Source organism: Seriola dumerili, unplaced genomic scaffold (assembly GCF_002260705.1).
Source record: "Seriola dumerili isolate Sdu_G_001 unplaced genomic scaffold, Sdu_1.0 BDQW01000236.1, whole genome shotgun sequence".
Taxonomy (NCBI): Eukaryota; Metazoa; Chordata; class Actinopteri; order Carangiformes; family Carangidae; genus Seriola; species Seriola dumerili.
This window is the reverse complement of record NW_019174491.1, coordinates 146,195-168,328: the sequence shown is the minus strand read 5'-3', so window position 1 is coordinate 168,328 and position 22,134 is coordinate 146,195. Positions and strand designations below refer to the sequence as shown.

Here is a 22,134-nt window from a genome sequence, read left to right as displayed (position 1 = left end):
ATCTTCATCTCTTCCTCTTCATCTCTTCCTCTTCATCTCTTCCTCTTCATCTCTTTCTCTCTTCCTCTTCATCTCTCTCTCTTCCTCTTCATCTCTTTCTCTCTTCCTCTTCATCTCTACCTCTTCATCTCTTCCTCTTCATCTCTTTCTCTTCATCTTCATCTCTTCATCTCTTTCTCTTCCTCTTCATCTCTTCATCTTCATCTCTTCCTCTTCATCTCTTTCTCTCTTCCTCTTCATCTCTACCTCTTCATCTCTTCCTCTTCATCTCTTTCTCTTCATCTCTACCTCTTCATCTTTTTCTCTTCATCTCTTCCTCTTCATCTCTACCTCTTCCTCTTCATCTTTTTCTCTTCATCTCTTTCTCTTCATCTCTTCCTCTTCATCTTTTTCTCTCCATCTTTTCATCTCTTTCTCTTCATCTTTTTCTCTTCCTCTCTTCATCTCTTCCTCTTTCTCTTCATCTCGTTCTCTTCATCTCAATTTGATGATGAATTCATTTTTTCAGTAAATTTTCGGAGATTTAAGTTTTTGCAGTTTTTTAATGCAAATATTTTCTGTTTTTATTGAGACAGTTGAAGTCGTCCCTTTGATTGTGCAGCAGATGATCCTCAGTTACAGACTCTGAACAGCTGTTTTTAATATAAACATAATGAGGTGAATCCTTGTATGTACGTGGCAGTAGATGTGATTGTGTTACTGACTGATTGAGGTCAGATGATGAAGATGATGTCAGCCTCCTATAGAGCAGTGCTGTAGAGTCTCTGTGGATGTGTGATGCTCTGATATGGAGCTGTCAAAGGAACAAAGCGCTCACAGCTCAGCTAATCTCCTCACTTGCTAATAGCCCCATGATGAGGCGAAGCGCTGTCATTGGCTGACTTAAGTCCTGATAAATAGCTGAGCTGCAGCAGAGCAACGAGCATGGAGGCCTTAATCTGCTGCAGCTGAAAGTCTCCTTGTCTCAACATCTCCTCCTCCTCCTCCTCCTCCTCTTCATCTTCTCTGGAGTTCAGGCTCATCTCTGACAGAGGTCAGAGCCTGAGTCAAGAGTAGAAGAAGAAAAGACCACGTGTTTTTACTGTGTGACGAGGATGAAATATCTCGGAGGTCCAGACCTGAACCAGGTTTATGTAAATACCCTGCAGATCAGTTCTTATTTACACCTGAGTCAGTAGGCTTCGTCCCGATCCTGTTTCCTGCTCCCGATCCTGAGCTGAGTATCTGAGTCCAGTCAGGTGCTTCACCTGTGAAACACTGTTTACTTCCTGTTTTTAAACAGAGTACAGGTGTGAGTGTGTGAGAGCTGCTGCAGATCACTGATGGATCTGGTTTCAGGATCATTCCCGGAGTTACCTGAGTATCATCGACAGAACAAGTCTTCAGGTAGTTTATCAAAGTGTTGAGAGGCGGGAACATGCTGGGAACAGTGGAGGCTGTCAAAAGGAAAATATGTGCAATTTTATTCAGATTTCTGCTCATGTCCTCCATCACTCCTTTTATTTTTTAGTGCAGTTACACAAGGTCCCTGCTCAGTTTTACACAGGTGAGATATACAACATTGTGATGAACTCCACAGAAGCTGCAACACAACAACAACACAACAATAGGGGGAGTCAGTGAGGATCAGTCTTTATGGTCAATAGAAGAAGAGCTGCAGGTGAAACAGGACTGTGTTTGGTCAGGTTATATCTGTCAGCAGGTGTAAACAGTTTGTCCTGTTGTTTCTTCTGCAGCTTTTAAGCTGAAAGTTTTATGTGTTTATAGAGCTGTTTCCTGTTGTTTACTGAGCTGCTTCATCCACTGACCATAGAGCTGCGGACTCTCTGAAGTTTATCATCTGCATAGAGACGGACATCGATCATAAAGATGTAATAAAATCACCAACAGACCTCCCGTGTGTCCTCAGGATGGACAGGTCTCTGGGTCTGAATCACACAGGGACATGGTCTTGAAGATCCTCTGCAGTGTTGTTTTCCTCTCTGTCTGTAGTCGTGCTGCTCTTACTGGATCTGACTGGATCGTGTGTAGAGGTGATAGTAGATGAGAGGACTAGTTAACAGCTTAACCATTAGTGTCATAAACCAAACCAGCTGTGGAGTCGGACACACTTTAACCTGGCTTCTCTAAAATCTGTGTATGGTCAGTAAATGAACATTTTAGTTGCTTCTCTGTTGTAAACTTGCCCCACAGTGTTTCAGGTCTTTGGAGACAGAGACGACATCGTAGAGAAGAGTGTTTCACTGACTCCACTCAGAGTAAATGTCTCCTGGCAGCTCATTAAGAAGCTGAATGTTCAGCTGTGATGAAGCTGCAGTCGTTTCCTCCTCTGAGGAGACGATAAAGAGTCTCAGAGCTGATCCTGGATCAGACCCGACACTGATCTGAGATCCTCCTCTCTGCTCCTGTGTCGACCCTGAACCTCCCCATCGCAGACTGGCACGCTCAGAAACCACAACTCCCAGCAGGCCGAGCAATTATCTGCTGAAAGAGAGACGAGGCCGTGCCAGCTGATCGTGTATTCACAGTGTGTGGTAATTAAAGCCACAGCTCTGATTCAATTATTCACCATGTCACACACACACACACACACACACACACACACACACACCCACACACACACACACACACACACACTCACACACACACACTCACACACACACACACACACACACACACACACTCACACACACACACACACTCACACACACACTCACACACACACACTCACACACACACACACACACACACTCACACACACACACACACACTCACACACACACACACACACTCACACACACACACACACACTCACACACAGCAGTTACAGGGTTTCATATATGACTGAGATGTTACATGTATATAATAGATGAGTGTTCAGTATTGTGGTTGTGTTGCAATGTGTCTCTGGATAGATACAGGTCCCTGTCTCTGTCCTGTCTCTGGTCCTGGTCCTGGTCCTGGTCCTGGTCCTGGTCCTGGTCCTGGTCTCAGTCTCAATCTCGGTCTCAATCTTGATCTCGGTCCTGGTCCTGGTCCTGGTCCTGGTCCTGGTCTAGATCTTGGTTCTGGTTCTGGTCCTGGTCTAGATTTTGGTCCTGGTCCTGGTCCTGGTCCTGGTCCTGGTCCTGGTCCTGGTCCTGTTCTTGATCTCAGTCTCAGTCTTGATCTCGGTCTTGGTCTCAATCTCGATCTCGGTCCTGGTCTAGATCTTGGTCTCGGTCCTGGTCCTGTTCTTGCATTCGGTCTCGGTCTCGGTCTCGGTCTCGGTCTCGGTCCTGGTCTGGATCCTGTGGCTGCTCTCAGGTCTCAGATATATTTGTTCACAAAGACATTGAACCTGAAACTGTTGAGATGTTAAACATCTGGAGCAGCGGATCCTGTCTGACATGTGAGGCGCTGCAGGTCGTGAACCTGGTCCAGCTGAAGGTCTTCATCTCCTTCAGGTATCTGTGTGGTTCAGGTGTGTTGATGTGGACGGTGTCTGTGTCTCTGAGACTCCAGTGGCTTCGTCTCCATTCTTCAGCTGAGAAACAGTTCAGCCCCAAACTCCTGAGGAAATAAATGACTGGATTCATCATCAAACTGAGATGAAGAGGAAGAGATGAAGAGGAAGAGGTAGAGATGAAGAGGAAGAGATGAAGAGGTAGAGAGAAAGAGATGAAGAAGAAGAGAAAGAGATGAAGAGGAAGAGATGAGATGAAGTAGAGATGAAGAGGTAGAGATGAAGAGAAAGAGATGAAGAGGTAGAGAGGAAGAGGTAGAGATGAAGATGAAGAGGTAGAGAGGAAGAGGAAGAGATGAAGAGGAAGAGATGAAGAGGTAGAGATAAAGAGGTAGAGATGAAGAGGAAGAGATGAAGAGGTAGAGATGAAGTAGAGATGAAGAGGTAGAGATGAAGAGAAAGAGATGAAGAGGTAGAGAGGAAGAGGTAGAGATGAAGATGAAGAGGTAGAGAGGAAGAGGAAGAGATGAAGAGGAAGAGATGAAGAGGTAGAGATAAAGAGGTAGAGATGAAGAGGAAGAGATGAAGAGGTAGAGATGAAGAAGTAGAGATGAAGAGAAAGAGATGAAGAGGTAGAGAGGAAGAGGTAGAGATGAAGATGAAGAGGTAGAGAGGAAGAGGAAGAGATGAAGAGGAAGAGATGAAGAGGTAGAGATAAAGAGGTAGAGATGAAGAGGTAGAGATGAAGAGGTAGAGATGAAGAGAAAGAGATGAAGAGAAAGAGAGGAAGAGGTAGAGATGAAGATGAAGAGGTAGAGAGGAAGAGGAAGAGATGAAGAGGAAGAGATGAAGAGGTAGAGATAAAGAGGTAGAGATGAAGAGGTAGAGATGAAGAGGTAGAGATGAACAGAAAGAGATGAAGAGAAAGAGATAAAGAGGTAGAGATGAAGAGGAAGAGATGAAGAGGAAGAGATGAAGAGGAAGAGATGAAGAGGTAGAGATGAAGAGGTAGAGATGAAGATGAAGAGAAAGATGAAGAGGAAGAGATGAAGAGGTAGAGGTAGAGATGAAGATGAAGAGGAAGAGATGAAGAGGAAGAGAAAGAGATGAAGAGGAAGAGATGAAGAGGAAGAGAAAGAGATGAAGAGAAAGAGAGGAAGAGGAAGAGATGAAATGACAACAGTGAAGAGACAATAACAGACGTGAGGAGGCGACTCACTGACTGCAGCTGGTTTCTGTCCCGTCATCACTGGACTACAGTTTCTGTCCAGGGGATCTTCATGGTCCCCAGAGGACGAGTCACCATGGTGACCACTGCCTCTTCCCTCGGTGCTGCCACCCCCCCCCCCACTGTCAGAACTCAGAGTATATAAGATGATGCTCTTCATCATCCTCATCATCGTTTTATTTATACTGTAGCTCTGTATGTGGTGTGTGTGTGTGTGTGTGTGTGTGTGTGTGTGTGTGTGTGTGTGTGTGTGTGTGTGTGTTATCTTCCTTCCAGAGGCTGAACAGTTTTTTTCTCAGGTGTTTAACACAATAAATGTGAATATGAGTTCATGCTAATGTCGTCAGATATAGATTGGAAGTGAGACAAGGGGAATGGTATGAGTGTGTGTGTGTGTGTGTGTGTGTGTGCGTGTGCGTGTGCGTGTGTGTGTGTGTGTGTGCATGCGCATGCGCGCATATATCAGCAGCCTGCGTGTGTGTCCTTCGTGTTTAATTAACTTCGTCACCCCCGAGGATTTCTACTCATCCCTCTGCTACAGATACCCATGTTACACACACACACACACACACACACACACACACACACACACACACACACACACACACCATCATCATCAATTTCCAATTTGTTTATGAATGTTGGTGATTTTTCAGCTGCAGCCTCGAACACAAACCTCCTGCTGTGTAACATACAGAACATTAACACACACACACACGCCTCTCTTTCTTCTTCTACTGTTAAACTCAAGTCTGTCCGTCGCCTCTTTCTTCTTCTACTGTTAAACTGGAGTTATCTGGGTCTGCATGAATCCGCTGAAGGTCTGATCGTTTCCTTGAGCTTCTCTCAGCTGAGCGAGGATTTATTTTATCTTCCATCAGAGGAAAGAGGAAGAGAGGGAGGAAGAGGAGGAGGGGTCAGTGTATGAAACAGTCTTTGTGTTGATATTCAGGCTCATCTGTCTCTCTTGTTCATCACTGAGCCTGAGGATCTTCACTACAGAGAGTCCAGGATCTCAGAGGAGCAGCAGATCCTGGTTCAGCACAGACCCCACTCACATTCAACAGTGCTCATTTATTATAGCAGGTTATTTATAGGCAGCGCTCTCTGAGGAGGCGTTCACTGACACTCTGTTCAGCTACAACTGAGGATCAGTGGTTTCATTTGTTAACAGCTTACAGCTAAAAATACACAGATTCACCCTGAGAGTCTGAGCTCAGGTCACATGAGATCCTGGTCCTGGTCTGTAGCCTGTTAACTGTTAGTGCAGTGAAGAACCAGATGCTGTTAATTATGAATATAACCTGCTGATAACCTTAGTGTTGTCAGAGTGGACTCCATCACACACACACACACACACACACACTGTTCTAATCTATAATGAATGCAGCTTCTCATTAAGCAGGAAGCATTTTACTCTCATACGTTTCTGAATAGCATGTGTATTTGTGTGTGTGTGTGTGTGTGTGTGTATGTATGTGTGTGTGTGTGTGCGTTAATGGAGCAGCAGGCGAGGCGTTCGAGGTCTGATCGAGGTATAAATGATTCAGATGCAGCGAACGCAACATGATTTCACTTTATGAAACGTTAAACATGTTGTCAACAACCAGGAAGTTAATGGTCTCTGCAGTGTGTGTGTGTGTGTATGTACACACACACACACTCACTCACACACACACACACACACACACACACACGCTGTGTTTCACACCTGGTTGGTTGTTTGTTGTTGACCTGTAAAATCACTGTTTTGTTTCAACTCATGGCCTCATGTCTGTGTGTGTGTGTGTGTGTGTGTGTGTGTGGTCTTAATGATCATGATGTTAGCTGCTGTACAAACCATCATTACAGAAGCTCATTAACTGAGATGTCGGAGGGAAGCAGTGAAACTATTTCTCTTTATCATTTTTATGCGTGTGTGTGTCTCTGAGTCTGTGAGGTGTGTTCATGTTCATTTATATTCTCTCTCTGTTGTTGCTCTGTAACACTGTGGAGTCGTACTGATAAATGATGACTCCGTACCTTTGAAGCAGCCATGAAGTCATATTGTCCTTCTAGTCCTCAATTATTTCTATTCCTTTAGTTTGTAAGAGTCCACAGATCAAAAGAATGAAAAGCGTTTCTCATAAGAGGTTGTAAATATTGTCGTGTGCCGTCCAACTTCTTCTTCACTTCTACCAACATAAAAAACATCTTTTCAAGTTCCGGCTCGGGGGCTTGGGTGTGTTTGTTTTTGTCATTTTACTACCTGGTTATGAACTCCTGACCGATGAGTGACCCAGCTGACCTTTCCTCTGCGTAGGGACAACAAAAGAAAAATTTGATTGGATAACTGTACTTTGATGATTTTAGCTTGACTTCTGATGCTGCTATAGTTAACAGCTAGCCCCCTCTGTTGGCTAGGAGGCATCTGGTCACTATCACTCTATTCTGTGGATCAACAGCTTCTGATACAGTCCACTGGACCGTCAGTGACGTGATGTTGGACCAGCACCGTCAGTTTACTGAATGTAAAACTTGTGTCTGTGGAGGAGGAAACTGCTGATGGCTGCATCACACACACACACATCTCTGTGAGGTGTGTGTGTGTGTGTGTGTGTGTGTGTGTGTGTGTGTCATTGAACGCAGCGATCACCTGATGATGAAGGTGATTCTGAGGAAAGACAAGTTCACCTTCTCTGCAGCAAACTGACTGTAAACATCTGGATTTACACCAAGACATGGAAATTAAAAATTCATCAACTGAATTAGATAATAATAATAATCTTTAATAACAACAATAGTAATAATATTAACAATAATAAAACTATCTGTGAAGGTTAGGATCGAGGTTCTCCAAGAGAAGATGAGTCAGGTTGATCTGGACTTGGTTGCAGATGGTTCGGAGAGGTGAGGAGACTCAGGTATTGAACATCTGTGGACTCTGATGTCACCTGGTTAGTTACTGGTGTAACTACAGTGAATGGAGTCACCTGAGACATGGAAGCAGTCGCTGCTTTGCATTGTGGTCTTTGTAGGATGAGGGTGTTTGAATGAGGGTGTTTGAACTGGACTCTGAACCATTAAAGCTGTTGTTCAGCCAATCAGCATCAGGCTGTTTGATGTCTGAGCTGAGAGTCTCTGTAGAACTGGACCAGGTCCAGGATCTTTGACAAACCGTCTGAGCTGGAGCAGCTTTCACTCAGACCTCAGATCCGCTCTGTGGACCTTGTGAAGAGATTATGGGGCTCTTACTCTGAAGGGCCAGAGGAAATCCACTCAGATCTCTGGATTACTGAGGGATGAACTGAATAAAACCACAGAAGAAGAGAGTGTGGGAGGAAGACAGTGAAAATCCTTAGTTTTATGAAAGCTGCATGTCAGTTTCTCAGACTGTGGAGTGATGCTCGTCTGTGAGAGGAGCTGCTGCTGCTGCAGAAGATGAACGATGGAGCAGACACTTTACTTTTCCACTCCCAATTTATCAGATGAATTCCCTCTAAATTAAAGATGGAGGCTCTGACGGAGCATTTCTGCCATTTCCCTGAACGCATCACATAAATCCATCATCGGCTGTTTAACCTCCGAGTCTGTCTTCAGCCCTCAGCTCTGTGTCAACTGAACTTTAATATAAAGTGAAACTACCAACCACCAACCTCCAGTCCACGTAGATCATAAACCCATAAACCACAAACCACAAACTAAACTGAGAGTAAAGGACGTGACTGTAATGAGCACTGCAGCCTGTAGGGGGGGTCGTCACTTCACACGTGTGTGTACCAATGACAATGAGGATGAATGATTGATTAAAAGGTCCTTATAAATACTTCAACACACCTGTGTGTGTGTGTGTGTGTGTGTGTGTGTGTGTTGCAGGTAAAGTCACAAAAAGTAAACACACACACACAGAAACACACTCCCTCCTTGATGAAGGACACAGTCACATGACTTTAACACAACAGCACACACACCTGTACTCTGAGCGTGTTTCTAATTTTGTATGCTTGGTAGTGGTATTGTGACACACACACACACACACACACAAGGTCACAGCCTGTGATTGGCTGCAGGGGAGACACTGTGTCTGGAGGTTTGAAGGTTTTCAGGAGGAGACAAAGTGATCAGTCACTGACACAAACTTTACCTGAGCTCAAAGACACACACACACACACACACACACACACACACACATACACACAGATAGCTTCAGTTCATCAGGTTTTAAACAAATTCTCTCAGAATAATTTAAAGTTAAATCACACAGACTGTGTGTGTGTGTGTGTGTGTGTGTGTGTGTGTGTGTGTGTGTGTGTATCACATTATTCTGTGTGTTTGTCATCGGTGTTTAAATAAAGTTTAGTGCAGCTGCTCCATCAGGGTTTAATTTGACCTGATGAAGACAGAAACCTTCAGAGACAAACTGAGCCTCTATCTAAACATCTGAGCGCTGAGCATGCTGGGAACGCCGGCCCGGCATCAGATAGAATATCAGCCTGTCCCATAATAATGAATGAGGCGCCTTTTTAAAGGGGGAGGGAGGGGGAAGCAGGGCAGAGAGGAGCTCCAGTCTCCAGAGACGCTGCTCAGTTTTATTTAATGTCACTCTCACTCCCTGAATGTGTTCTCTCTGCAGCCACAGTCAGAACAGTAGAAGAAGAAGTGATGATGATGATGATGATGATGATGATGATGATGATGATGATGATGATGATGGGGGTGGAGAGCAGCTGCAGATCTCTGGCTCCACCATGTGGACACTGACTGAAGTTCAGCTCCAGTCAGGAAACACAAACGCTGCGTCAGCTCCTATTTCTGCTGACACTCTCAAACCGAACGCTGCATTTAGTTTGAACATGGAGTTTGTGTCAGCAGCTGGAACTCATGACTCAGAAATAAACATCTGGATTCACGGCTCATCATCTGGACAGCTCATCATCTGATTGGCTCCGTGTGGAGGGAGAAGCTTCCTGAACACGAAGGAGCTTCTTACACAGGAACAGAAACGTAAAGGGAAGTGTAGAGTTGTAGTGAGGTGTGTACAGGAGAAAGAGTCTGATGACTCTGTAAACATGTCTCTGTGTGACTCGGTCTCTCTCTCTGTCTCTCTCTCTCTCTCTGTCTCTCTCTCTCTCACAGTCTCTCTCTGTCTCTCTGTCTCTCCATCTCTCTTTCCCACTGTCTCTCTCTCTCTCAGTCTCTCTCTCTCTGTCTCTGTCTGTCTCTCTCTCTCTCTCTGTCTCTCTCTCTCTCACAGTCTCTCTCTGTCTCTCTGTCTCTCTGTCTCTCCGTCTCTCTCTCTCACTGTCTCTCTCTAGAGACCAAAACAGTTTTTGTACCAGGCTGTAAACATGTTTATTTCTGCTGTAAAGTTGAACATTTTAACATGGGAGTCTATGGGGACTGACTCACTGTTGGAGCCAGACTCTAGTGGTCGTTAGAGGAACTGCAGCTTCTGATTCTGAACTGCTGATGCTTGGTGGATCATGTGACTCGATTGCTCTCGCAGATTGATGATGATGATCCAGGTCTACAGACAGTGAACCTCTCCCTCTCTCTCTCTCTCTCTGCCCCCCCCCCCCCCCCCCCCCCAGATATGGAGACATGGTTCCAAAGACGATCATGGGAAAGATCTTTGGCTCCATTTGTTCTCTCAGTGGAGTGTTGGTCATCGCTCTGCCTGTCCCCGTCATCGTCTCCAACTTCAGCCGCATCTACCACCAGAGCCAGAGAGCGGAGAAGAGGAGGGCACAGAAGGTCCACACACACTCTGAACACACACTCTGAACACACACTCTGAACACACTGATACACACACTGATACACACACACTGATACACACACTCTGAACACACACTCTGAACACACTGATACACACACTGATACACACTCTGATACACACACTCTGAACACACACTCTGAACACACACTTTCAACACACACTCTGAACACACACTCTGAACACACTGATACACACACTGATACACACACTCTGAACACACACTCTGAACACACACTTTCAACACACACTCTGAACACACACTCTGAACACACTGATACACACACTGATACACACACTCTGAACACACACTCTGAACACACTGATACACACACTCTGATACACACACTCTGAACACACTGATACACACACTCTGAACACGCTGATACACACACTGATACACACACTCTGAACACACTGATACACACACACTGATCATCAGTGAGTGAGGGGGAGTCTGAGGGGGGTACATGTTGACAGTGTGACCATGAGGAACCAGGTCACTTCCTGTGTTCACGGTGTGTCAACTGACAGACTGAAGTGTGTGTGAGTGTGTGTGTGTTAAAGTGTGTGTGAGTGTGTGTGTGAGGAGGCTGTGAGAGAACAGAGTCGAACCTTTACTGATAAAGATAGATTCATCCATTTTAAATAATGTAACTCTCTGCTCCTCCTCCTCCTCCTCAATGAGGCCTTTACAGAAGCTCTGGTGTTAAACAGTTCATCCACTAGAGGGCAGCTCTGTGTCAACAGCTTAATGTAATGATAATGTGTTATAAGGGGTTCCTCCATTTTGAAAATGTCTTCTTCATGTGTCACTTGTTTTTGCGGCCTCCATCCTCGGAGGTGCTGCTGTTGGACCACAGTCTGTCGGACAGGAAGTGAGTCTGACGTTAACGAGCTTCACTGAGCAGCTCAGGTTCAGTTACTGATTCATCAGCTGATTCATCAGGAAGAGAAACAAACTTCATTTAGACTCTGGGCTTCTGTGTAATCCACAGGAGGACAGAGAGGAAGCTGAGTCCAGGGCTTCACCCCCCCACAGAGAGGGGGGGGGGGGGGGGGATTATCTTGTTAATGTTAAAAGTCATGATCTTATTATTGTCCAGTTTACACCAGATCCATATATGTGCTCCATCTTATTCACATAAATCATCGTCCTTTAAGAACAGGTTCTTCTTCTGTTAAATTATTATTACACACAGACATCATCTTGTTCACACGAGTTGGTTTTTGTTATTGTTTTAATCCTTTTTGTGCGACTTCTCATCTTGTTGGCAGAAGATTTGACTAATTAATTTCTCAGCACTTCAGCAGCTGTGTATGATCGATCTGTTAATGAAACACATCTGTAACGTTTAAGTTTCTCGTTTCCTCCAGTCAGACATCTGAAGATCGAGTCTGTCCTCTGAGTGTTTCTGTTCTCCATCGTGCTGCTTCATAAACACTCTGCTGCTTTGCTCAGCTTTCACACACACACACACACACACACATACAGGCTAAATGGACATGTGTATGTGTTCACACACAGAAAACCAGGCTTGCTAGAATCTGTGCAGTGAAGAGCGAAGGAGCTAAAGCTTATTTGCAGTACAAATGCAGCCGGCTGCTGGTTGACCCGGATCAGGAGGTAACTTCTGACCTGCGCTTGTCATCGGGTGGTGCTGATGTTCTTCATCCTTTGATTTCCTCTTTCCTCCATCTTTTCTTTCTCTTGTCGAGCCGTGAGCTAACACTGCAGGCTGCTGCATGCTGGATGCTGAATGCTGATTGGCTGTTTACCTCCTCATGCAGCTGTGTCCTCTGTCTTCATTCACAGGTGTCTCTCTGTCTCTGTTTGTCTCTGTCTGTTCAACAGGGACAGCTTTACTTAAAACACTTGAATATATGACGTGTTCTCAAAACCAAAACCAAAGGAATCATTTTCATCATTTGATATATATGTGACATTAATTGAACATCTGCTTTAGTGTGGAAAAAGACTCTCAGCGCTGCAATACCAGTTCTATAGACACCAGTCACACCAGTTCCTGAGTTCCTCCAGGATGTGTCCACACTTCTACATTTTCATTTTAAACCAGTGTTTTCAAACTAAATCGATCTCCGTCCAGACAGGTTTTTCAAAATAAAACACAACCCCAGAGTTTTTTCAAAGTAAAACACAACCCTAGAGTCTTCAAAAGAAAACACAGCCCCAGAGTTTTCAGAATAAAACACAACCCCAGAGTTGTCAAAATAAAACGCAGCCCCAGAGTTTTCAGAATAAAACGGGTCCAGCAGAGTTTCAAAAAGTTTCAATTTCAGGGTTGGAGAACTGCGTGTGGACGGGAGGAAAAAATGTAGCACAAGAGTTTTAAAATGAAAACACCTGCAGACCTGCATCATCAAGGTGTTTGACTTTAATACTGGAGGCAGCTGCTTCTCGTTTTCCACCAACTGAATCAAAACAAAGTGGTTGTATTTAAACCATCGTTCCCTAATCATAACCAACTAGTTTTGTTTTTAAACCAAACCAAACCTTAACCATCGAGGAGTTAGATCAGGGAAAGGTTGCCTCTGCACACACAGGTAAACACACTGATCCTGGGGGGAGGGTCTGAGGTAGGCTGACTGTGTTTGTTTGGTTTTCAATGTGATGGAGATTCTGGAGTTAATGTCACTAACAAACAGGAAACTGTTACTGTTGAACTGTCTCCATCACTTTACTCTCTGTCTGTGGCTGCATCACTCTCTCACTTTCACCATCATTTCTTCTTTCGTTCATTTGTTTGCACATGAAGACAGAATTCATGTATTAACCCCTTCAACCTTAATCCATCCCACTAACCCACCTGTGCATGACCTGAGGGTCTCATCTCACCAACAGGAAACAGCATTGTCTACAAACACACCTCCACCTCTCAGCTCCTGTCTTCCTCTCTGCTCTGTCTTTGTTTCTTCTTCTTCTGTGTTTTGGTTGGACTCGTGCATTGTGATTGGCCCTCCCGTGTAGCTCGGCTGCCGACTGACTGCTCATTACATCATCACTACGCGTCTTGGATTTCATCACTGTGTGGAGGAATGAGATTGGGCTGAGCTGCATGTTAATCAGCCAGCCTGGCGGCATGCAGGGGAGCAGAGTCAATGCGACGCAGACGTGACAGATGGAGGGCGGTGGTGCTCGATGAACTCTTACCTTTATAGGAACAATTAAGATATGTCTTACTCAGAGTCATCTGAGGGGAGTACAGAGAGGTCTGGGACAAGTGTTAGTTCAGACTAGCAGTCAGGGTTTACTACTGGTGGCCCCAGGACTGCAAACCAGTAGGAAGAGGGCAGTCCCCATGAGTAAGTTTCCCCTTTACAGTCCCTACAAAGGCCGACAGGAGTAAGATTCATTTCTTTCTTCAGGGTTTCCGAAAGTGAACTTCGTGACATACTTTAAGCACTTTAAGACATGTCACCTCTTTTAGCGTTCCCAGGTTGGAGGTGTGTCGCTTTCAGTATTATTATAGTCCTTAAGAGGATCCTCAGGATTAAAGCTTTCTGAATAGGAGTAAGGTTTGGGAGCTCCTTTGGGGTCTGTGGGAGTGTGGTGTGTTCACAGGAGTATGGGTCAGGACTTCCTTCAGGGTCCACAGGAGTAACATCCACGACTGACTTTAGGAATTTCAGGTGTGATGTGTGTCAGTACCTGAGCTCTTTACCCCGTGATCCCAGAGTCCTCAGTCCCTCTGTCTATCCACCTGCGTCACATTCGGTCTGAACCCCAGAGCATCAACGTGGGTACGGTGGCTGTCTTGGATCAAATGAGGCTGGAGTCAGAACAAATAAACAAGCAGAAACACAAACACATTCAGAAGCTGCTGCACGGCTGCTGTCGGTGGCCTGAGTTTGAACCAGTGAGCAACCTCCAATTTTCTGACTAAATCTGAAACAGGAGGGTATTGTGGGTAAAAAAAAAAATGGACCGCTCTAAATGTTCTTTCAACAGTATTAGCAGAACGTTAGCCCTATCCAGATGTGTCACAGTGGAGTGGCCCCACTTTGTTCTGTGGTTCTGTCCAATAGTAGACTCATTATTTGGTCATGTGATTTCTGTTTGTGCCCTGAAGGCGTCCAAGGAAGCAGGACAGGCGCTGGTGTGTAATACCAACCCTAACTTTGAGGTGCATCATCATCACCTCCTGCACTGTCTGGAGAAGACCACGGTGAGCTCACACACACACACACACACACACTGACTTAAAACCTCTTGCCATCCTGTAATGTCTCGCTCATGATCCTCAGAACCACGAGTTTGTGGACGAGAAGATGTACGAGGCGAGCTGCAGGGAGGTGACTCTGGTGAAGCAGGTTTCTCGTTCTTCCTCCATTGCCTCCTCCTCATCTCATGGCTTCAGCTCCTGCTGCTCCCGCAGGAAGAGGAAGACCTTCAATGTCCCGAACTCCAACATATCTGTGGGTATGCAGGGCAGTATCCAGGAGCTGAGTACCATCCAGATCAGGGAGAGGCCACTCACCAACAGGTAGGACACTTATTGAGGTCAATGTTTCTCGGGATCCCTGAGAAGATTCAAAAGATATTTAAGGAGGTTTCAGAGTTCACTGAGAAGGTTGTTGAGGTCTCGGGAGGTTCAAGATGTCACTGGGGAGTTTGGAAAGGTCATTAAAAAGGTTTTAGTTGAACTTGTCGAGACAGCAAATCTTTACGGAGGTTTTGAAGTAAGTTACAAGATTCATAGAGGAAGTACTATGAGTCTTCAGGTTTTAGAGTTCCTTGTGAGGGGTTAAGAGGTCTTAAAGAGGATTCAGGGGTCACTAAGGAGGCTGCAGAGGTCCTTAAGGAAATATTAGAGGGAACTGAGAAGGTTCTGGAGATGCATAAGGAGGTCTGAGGTGGTCCAGAGGTTCCAGAGGTTCTTGATGACGTTGCAAAAGCCCTTAGGGAGATATTAGATGACCTTGATGAGGTTCTAAGACAGTGCTTAATGAGGTTTTAGAGGAACTTGAGGAGCTGCAGGTTATCTATCCAGTCATCCTTGAGCAGGTGTTGGGGTTTCAGAGGTTCTTGAGGAGGTTTTAGAAGTCCCTGTTCAGGTTTTAGTCCCCATAGAAGTAGCATACGTCCTTAGAAGTTGTTGAGACAGTATTAATGACGCTTGAGGACTTTGAGTAATTTAGTGGTAAAGCAGTGGGAAACATCAGTCCTGTTACTATGTTTACCCGCAGTTTACTAAAGCCTGAGCTTTCACTTAGAATGAAGACAGACAGCTGACAGCCAATCAGAGAGCAGGGCAGGAAACTATAATGGCCTTCTGTTTTTTCTCCCAGAAGCTTCTTTACTGAAGTTTAATGTTAAATCTGAATGTGATTTTTAAAAGAAGGGGTTTGAAAAAACAAATGTTCCTTTTATAGAAGAACTGAGAAGCAGACATTTGATGTAACTGAACTTATAAATACACTGAATGAGGTTATAAACACTGACGGTACGAGCCACACACACACACACACACACACACACACACACACACACACACACACACACACACACACACACACACACACACTGTATATAAACACTTGGGACCAGAGATCATGTGACAGTGTATTCCCATGTAGAGTAAGGGAGCAGGAATCCAGAATATGTCCAGCTGTGGGAGGTCTGAGAGCTCTGGGAACGTTCTCCTAAACATGGACAGCTGGGAAAGAGGCTCCTCTGTGAGATCCTCCTCCAGCCCCCGACTCAGTTCATATCATCACTTATGAAGCTGTCCATCCGAGGACAGTTTAATACTCACTGATACAATGGATGTATGCGAAAAGTAACAGACCATATAGCTGATCACTGAGCCTGGACCTGGTGAGTCACATGGTCCTGGGTCAGTATCCGGTGTCTCAGTGTCTCAGTGTCTCAGTGTCTCAGTGTCTCAGAGTCTCAGAATCTCAGAGTCTCAGTGTCTCAGAGTCTTTATGTCCACCAGCTATAGGTAAAAACAACTCACAGAGACACGTTACACTGACTCATGTCTCACTCATCACTACATTACTGCTTCTTCTTCCCCTCTAGTCGTTCCAGTCGTTCCAGTCTGAACGCCAAATTCGAGGAGACGGTTCCTCTGAACTGTGACCAGCCGTACATCACTGCCGCCGTCATCAGCATGCCCACGCCACCCGGCACCACGCCCGAAGGTGATGAATCTGCCAGCTCCAACTACTCCCAGACCAACATCGTCCGGGTGTCAGCGCTCTAGATAACAACAATCACCCCCACCCTCGGAGGTCGACGACCCCATCACCAACACAGACTCAGGCAGCGGGGGGTGGCAGCTGAATCGTGTGTCCTTGTTTGAAGTGACGGGTTAGATCTGATTGTTTCCCCTGGTGGCAGGAAACATGAATCCGAACACGCTAAGCTAACTCACCTGGGAAGTTTTCAGCGTTTTCTTTTATGAAGATTTTTACTCCAGCAGAGAAACATCAGAGAGGAGAAGGCGGCAGCACTTCAGCTGATAACTCGTCTTTAACGAGACACATTCAAATCGTCGCTGTTTTTAAATCCTGTGTCACATTTTATGTCTTAGAACAAAGAAGCTGAAGCCAACGTAGATTTATTTATTCTGAATGAGTTTAAAGGAGACGTTTGACGTTTTAGGAACCACACTGTTCACCATGTCACCTTAGTCAGTTTAGCCTAGCATAGCACAAACACTGAGGGAAAGCAGATGGAAACTGTTAGCCTAGCTTTAGCAAAAGTGAAGAAAGCAACAAGTCCAAAACTGTTTGATTGATATGTTAATCTCGTTAGCTAACCAGCTAAGAGTTAGCTGGGTTTAGTTGGCTGTAGCCTGGTTACCTCTGCTATAACATGTTCTGGTCAAAGACAAACTTACAACTTTGTCATCACATAAAATGACATGTTGTTCAAGGGGCTATATGTAAGTTTTCTCTGCCGCTGAACATGGTGGTGATGATGGTGGAAGAGGATACTCAGCTAATTCTTCATCTTCATCAGTAGCAGAAAAGACGTGACAGAGACAAGAGTTAACAACTGTGTTTGTTTCCACCTCTGGAGACAGATGTTGATGAGTAAAGGAATTAAGTTTGATGCTAAACTCACAATGTTTCTCCTAGACTGGTGAGGAAACAGCTGCTAATGCTAACGTTAGGTATGTAGCAATGGAAAAAACATACATATAGTACCTTTAAGTCCTTGGTGTCTGTGGTTTTTTTATCTGGTGAAGGAGTTGGACTAAAAGTCTTCCAGAGCTATTTGTTCCTGAAACCTCTCACTTTCTATTTCTACCTGTGTGAAATAAACAGGATATAATATATATAATAATATATAATATAATACATTATATTATGATATGTTTGCCCTGATCCAGTCAGTGGGGAGCGTCTTCTCATGCAGAGCATTTCACAGGTGTGTCAGTCACTCGGGTGTTTCAGTCCTTCAGGTGTTTCATGAAGAGTATGTTAAATACAGGACCTCACATGTGGCTGTAAATTGGTTTTAGAGGTGGAATAAAACAAAGTCAGTGAGTATTAAATGGTCCAGAGCTTATATTGCAGCACTCGTGGTTCACATGTCTCATTTATTAATAAATGAGATTCTGTTTTTTAGACTTTAAACCTGACTGACGTGAATGTTGTTCAGATTTTTCCTGATACACTGTGTGAGCTGCTGTGACTGAAATGTCCAGATTTCACTTTGTGGCCTCGACAATCCGTTCGTCACCTGATGGTGATTCACATGAACATTTTCATGTTTGAAACTCGTCATGTTCCTTCAGCCCGAGGGGAAACTAGGATGATGAACTGAACCCGTCCAGCAGCAGGTCGGATCTTCAGATGGATTGTCATGGTCACAGATGTTCAGTCTGGATGATCACATGTTTCTTCGGGGCCAAAACAACATTTAAATCCAAGATTAAAACTATGTCTGTGACGTTGTGTGAAGGACGAGGTCACACGCACTCAGAGTCAGTTTATTAGGAACAGGTGCCGTTTGTGCTGCTGTATTACAAACAATATACAAAGAGGTCAGTCTGTTGTTTAGTCTACTCTCATTGATTTGAATGGGACGGACTAAATATGTACAACAACACAAACACAATACGGTTCAACAGCAGCACAAACTACATCCTCCAGTGATCATCAGTGAATCAACGACTCTAATGAAGTGTTCCTAATAAACTGGCACTGGCGTGGATTGTATTATTATAGAATTATACATTTAATTTTTAATTATTTTTAAGTCATCAAAGTGGAAAATATGACTGAACTAAAGTGAACTGAATATAATATGAACATTTAAAATATGTGTTTTGAAAGGATTCGGACTATCTTATTTTTTTTTTTAAATTTATTTACTTAATTTTATTGCAAATGTGATTATTTTATTTAAGTTGTATTCTTCTTATTTTATTTCTGTTTACTTTTTATTTTTCATTATTTATTTTTCATATTTATTGATACAGTTTATTTTTGTTTGTTCATAACTTCATTTATTATTTAAATTTGACTTTTTATTTGTATAAATCTGAATCTGAGAGACTGAGGAGAGTCGAGGTCTTAAAGTGATTTTCTCAGACCATGATGTCCTGAGTTCTGGATTAGGTCTACGTGACATGGTGAACAAACGTTTTTCCTGAACTGATGATGTTTCCTTTGATCAGCTGATTAGAGGTTTAGAGGTTTTGTATTTGTGGTTCATTGTGGAACGATGTGGACTGATGTGGACCGATGACACCAGGAAACCCTTCGGCATGTTCAGTATCTGTGTGTGAGTGCATGGACCGGCTGTGTTTTTCCCTGCATGCTGATCTGATGGGACGTGTGACTCCTGCTGCGTTCAGGTCCTGACTGTATATATTAGTTTTCTACCTGACATTTCAGTCGGAGCTGACTGCCTTCCTCTCTGCTGTACAGAAACGTGAACACACCTGAATCTGAACCGCCATCATGAAAAACCTTGATGTCAATTTGTGATAAGAAAACTTTCTCTCTTTGTACTGAAGCTGTTTATTGACCTTCGTCGTCTTGCTCGCTGGTTTATTTAACGCACATGTTGCCTAATGTTGTTTCTTTGTTGACAGAAGGTTTCAGGAGAATACTTCACTGACACTGCAGCCACTATATAAATACATATGATAATGACTATTAAACCATAGCATGTCCCATCACAGCTGTGCACTGTAAGAGGAGCAGGAGCTCAGTGTTAGCAGCTTCTGTTTTTTAGATTTGATCAGCTGTGAGTGAGTTAGTCAAGTTTAACTATCTAAACTAGTGTTTAGTATTAGTATTAGTTAGTAAGGACTGTCTTTCTGAGCAGCAGAAGAGTCTGAGTTTACATTTAATTCTCCAGCACAGCACACTGTAGCTACACAGCAGAGTACTGATCATATTGATCGACAACTAACATTAGCATCATAAATTATAGTCAGAATCCCTGTTACATCACATTAACATGTTAAGAACAGGATCTTTGAATGTTTGCTAACATTAGCTAATGTTAGCTAACATTAGCATAATAAATCGTAGTCAGAATCGTTCAGTTAGCTACATATCGTTAGCTCATCTGTTAAAGGTTAAACTGACAGCTTCAACAGGATTGAATCATGATATCTGATGTCTGTTGTTTTAGCTAATGTGAGCTACGTATCATTAGCTCAGCTGCTGAAGGTTAGTTAACGTTAGCTAACGTCAGCTTAGCTGTTAAAGATCAGACTGACAGCAGCAGGATTAAACTATGATATCTGATGTCTTAGCTAATGTTAGCTTCATATTATTGACTCATCTGCTAAACGTCAAACTGTTTCAGCAGGATTAAACTATGATATCTGATGTCTTCATCTTTATCAGAGGTGACTTACCAGCAGTTTGTCATTATGACCATAACAAATACTCATCATTAATATAATTACTTTATGACGTTTTAATGAAGCTCAAGCTAATTTTAGCTGATTCAGGCTCAACTGGGGAGCTGCAGCTGAACATAAATGAGGATTTCTTAAACTGTGAATGATGAAGAAGCTCTAAGAGCCAGAATAGATCCCCTCTCACTAATCTGAGCTACATTCAACTGTAGTAATGTTAAATTAATTCATTCACTGTTTCTCAGGCTGAGATGTTCAGATTGATATAATAAGGTTGTGATTAGCCTAACGTTAGCTTAGCAATTTTTCATTAATAGATATTTTCAGTAGATGATTCCTAAAACCTGACGCTGTTGTTTTCCCAGATTCTGTTTGTGCAGATTAATCATCAGCTTTATTGTTCTTAGTGTATTATACCTTTACACAGAGCCAGGCTAGCTGTTTCCTCCTGCTTCCAGACTTTATGCAAAGCGTTAACCCCAACCCTCTCAGAGGTAAAGTGAATATATAAATATTTTAGGAGCCCATTAAGTCCCAAAATGTAATGTTCTTATCTTTTTGCATGTTGCCTTTTTATCATTTTTTACATATCTGTTACATTAAATTCACATTATTTACTGACTGTTTTTCACTGTGTAGTTCGGTCATCTGGCTATTGACAGAAAATATTCAGTAATTTAAGTGAAGAATTTTATTGTCAACTGACAAACGTAAAACACTGAATATTTGTACTTTTGGTAAAAATGTGTAGATTTAAATCTGCTGGATATTATTTCTGTATCTGCCCCAAACAGCCAAACTCATGTCACAGTGAACAGAAACATGTGAAGATGAACTTTAATCCATTTTGATACAAAGACAAAGTTTGTTTTCTTCACTATGAAAACGTCTTTCTTCTGACTCTGTTCATTGTCTGATGGATTTCAATGATCTGAACCTCGTGGACGTTTCTGGTCACGTTTAGACGATGACGTGTTGTCACCTGAATGTTTTTGGAAATTATGCAGTTATATTAAAACAGTTTTAACAGCTGATGTTTCATCAGTCACAGCTGCTGTTTTTTTTTTAAGTGCCCAAATTTGAAGTTTTGGATTGAAGATGCAAATGTCCGACCCTTAACCTAACCCCCTACCCCACCCCCACCACTGCTCCACAGTAATGACACATATGCAACTGACTTCTTTTTGATTCTTCTCTATGTTTTGTAAAGAGACCCTGTCGGGTGGGGTGGGCTACAGAAAAATATTTTTGAGCATCTTAATGTTTGGTTGTAAAAGAAAGAAATGAGGATTATTATGATTGCTGTTGCTAATGCACATGTGCTGTTGTTCTTTGGTGTTGTGAATCATTTCTTCTGTTTTGGATCATTTTGATGAGAAGCCGTCACGTCTGTGTTCAGTTCTGATGCATGCCTTCATGGAGGAGGAGATAAAGACGTACCCGTAAAAACACTTTGAGGGTGGTTCTGGTCTTTATGACTTTGGTTTCTTACAGCTTGTGTTATAATGATAAGAATATGAATTACTGAGGATAATATTAAAAGAGAAGCTTCATGGTTTTAGTCCGGTGCAGTGTCTGAGTAAATAGAATAAAAACTTTGTCCTGGTAAAACTGGCTTCTTGTTTCATTCAGCACAGACGCTCCAAACCAGGGGCTCTCAAAGACTAGACCAGAGACTAGACCAGAGACTGGACCAGAGACTATTTCACAGACTAGACCACAGACTAGTTCACAGACTAGTTCACAGACTAGTTCACAGACTAGACCACAGACTAGTTCACAGACTAGACCAGAGACTGGACCACAGACTAGTTCACAGACTAGACCAGAGACTAGTTCACAGACTAGT

At 43.4% G+C, this 22,134-nt stretch overlaps 1 protein-coding gene across 1 annotated transcript in view; it reads left to right on the top strand.

Moving 5' to 3' along the window:
• Positions 1 to 17,393, top strand: part of kcnd2 (potassium voltage-gated channel subfamily D member 2) — a 36,456-nt gene extending 19,063 nt beyond the window's left edge. Inside the window, exons 2-5 of the mRNA XM_022755821.1 lie at positions 10,244 to 10,406; positions 14,520 to 14,615; positions 14,695 to 14,933; positions 16,475 to 17,393. Coding sequence (XP_022611542.1) covers positions 10,244 to 10,406; positions 14,520 to 14,615; positions 14,695 to 14,933; positions 16,475 to 16,658 — 682 coding nt within the window. The 3' untranslated portion in view covers positions 16,659 to 17,393. The remainder of the gene's footprint in view (positions 1 to 10,243; positions 10,407 to 14,519; positions 14,616 to 14,694; positions 14,934 to 16,474) is intronic.
• The last annotated feature ends 4,741 nt before the right edge of the window (positions 17,394 to 22,134 follow it).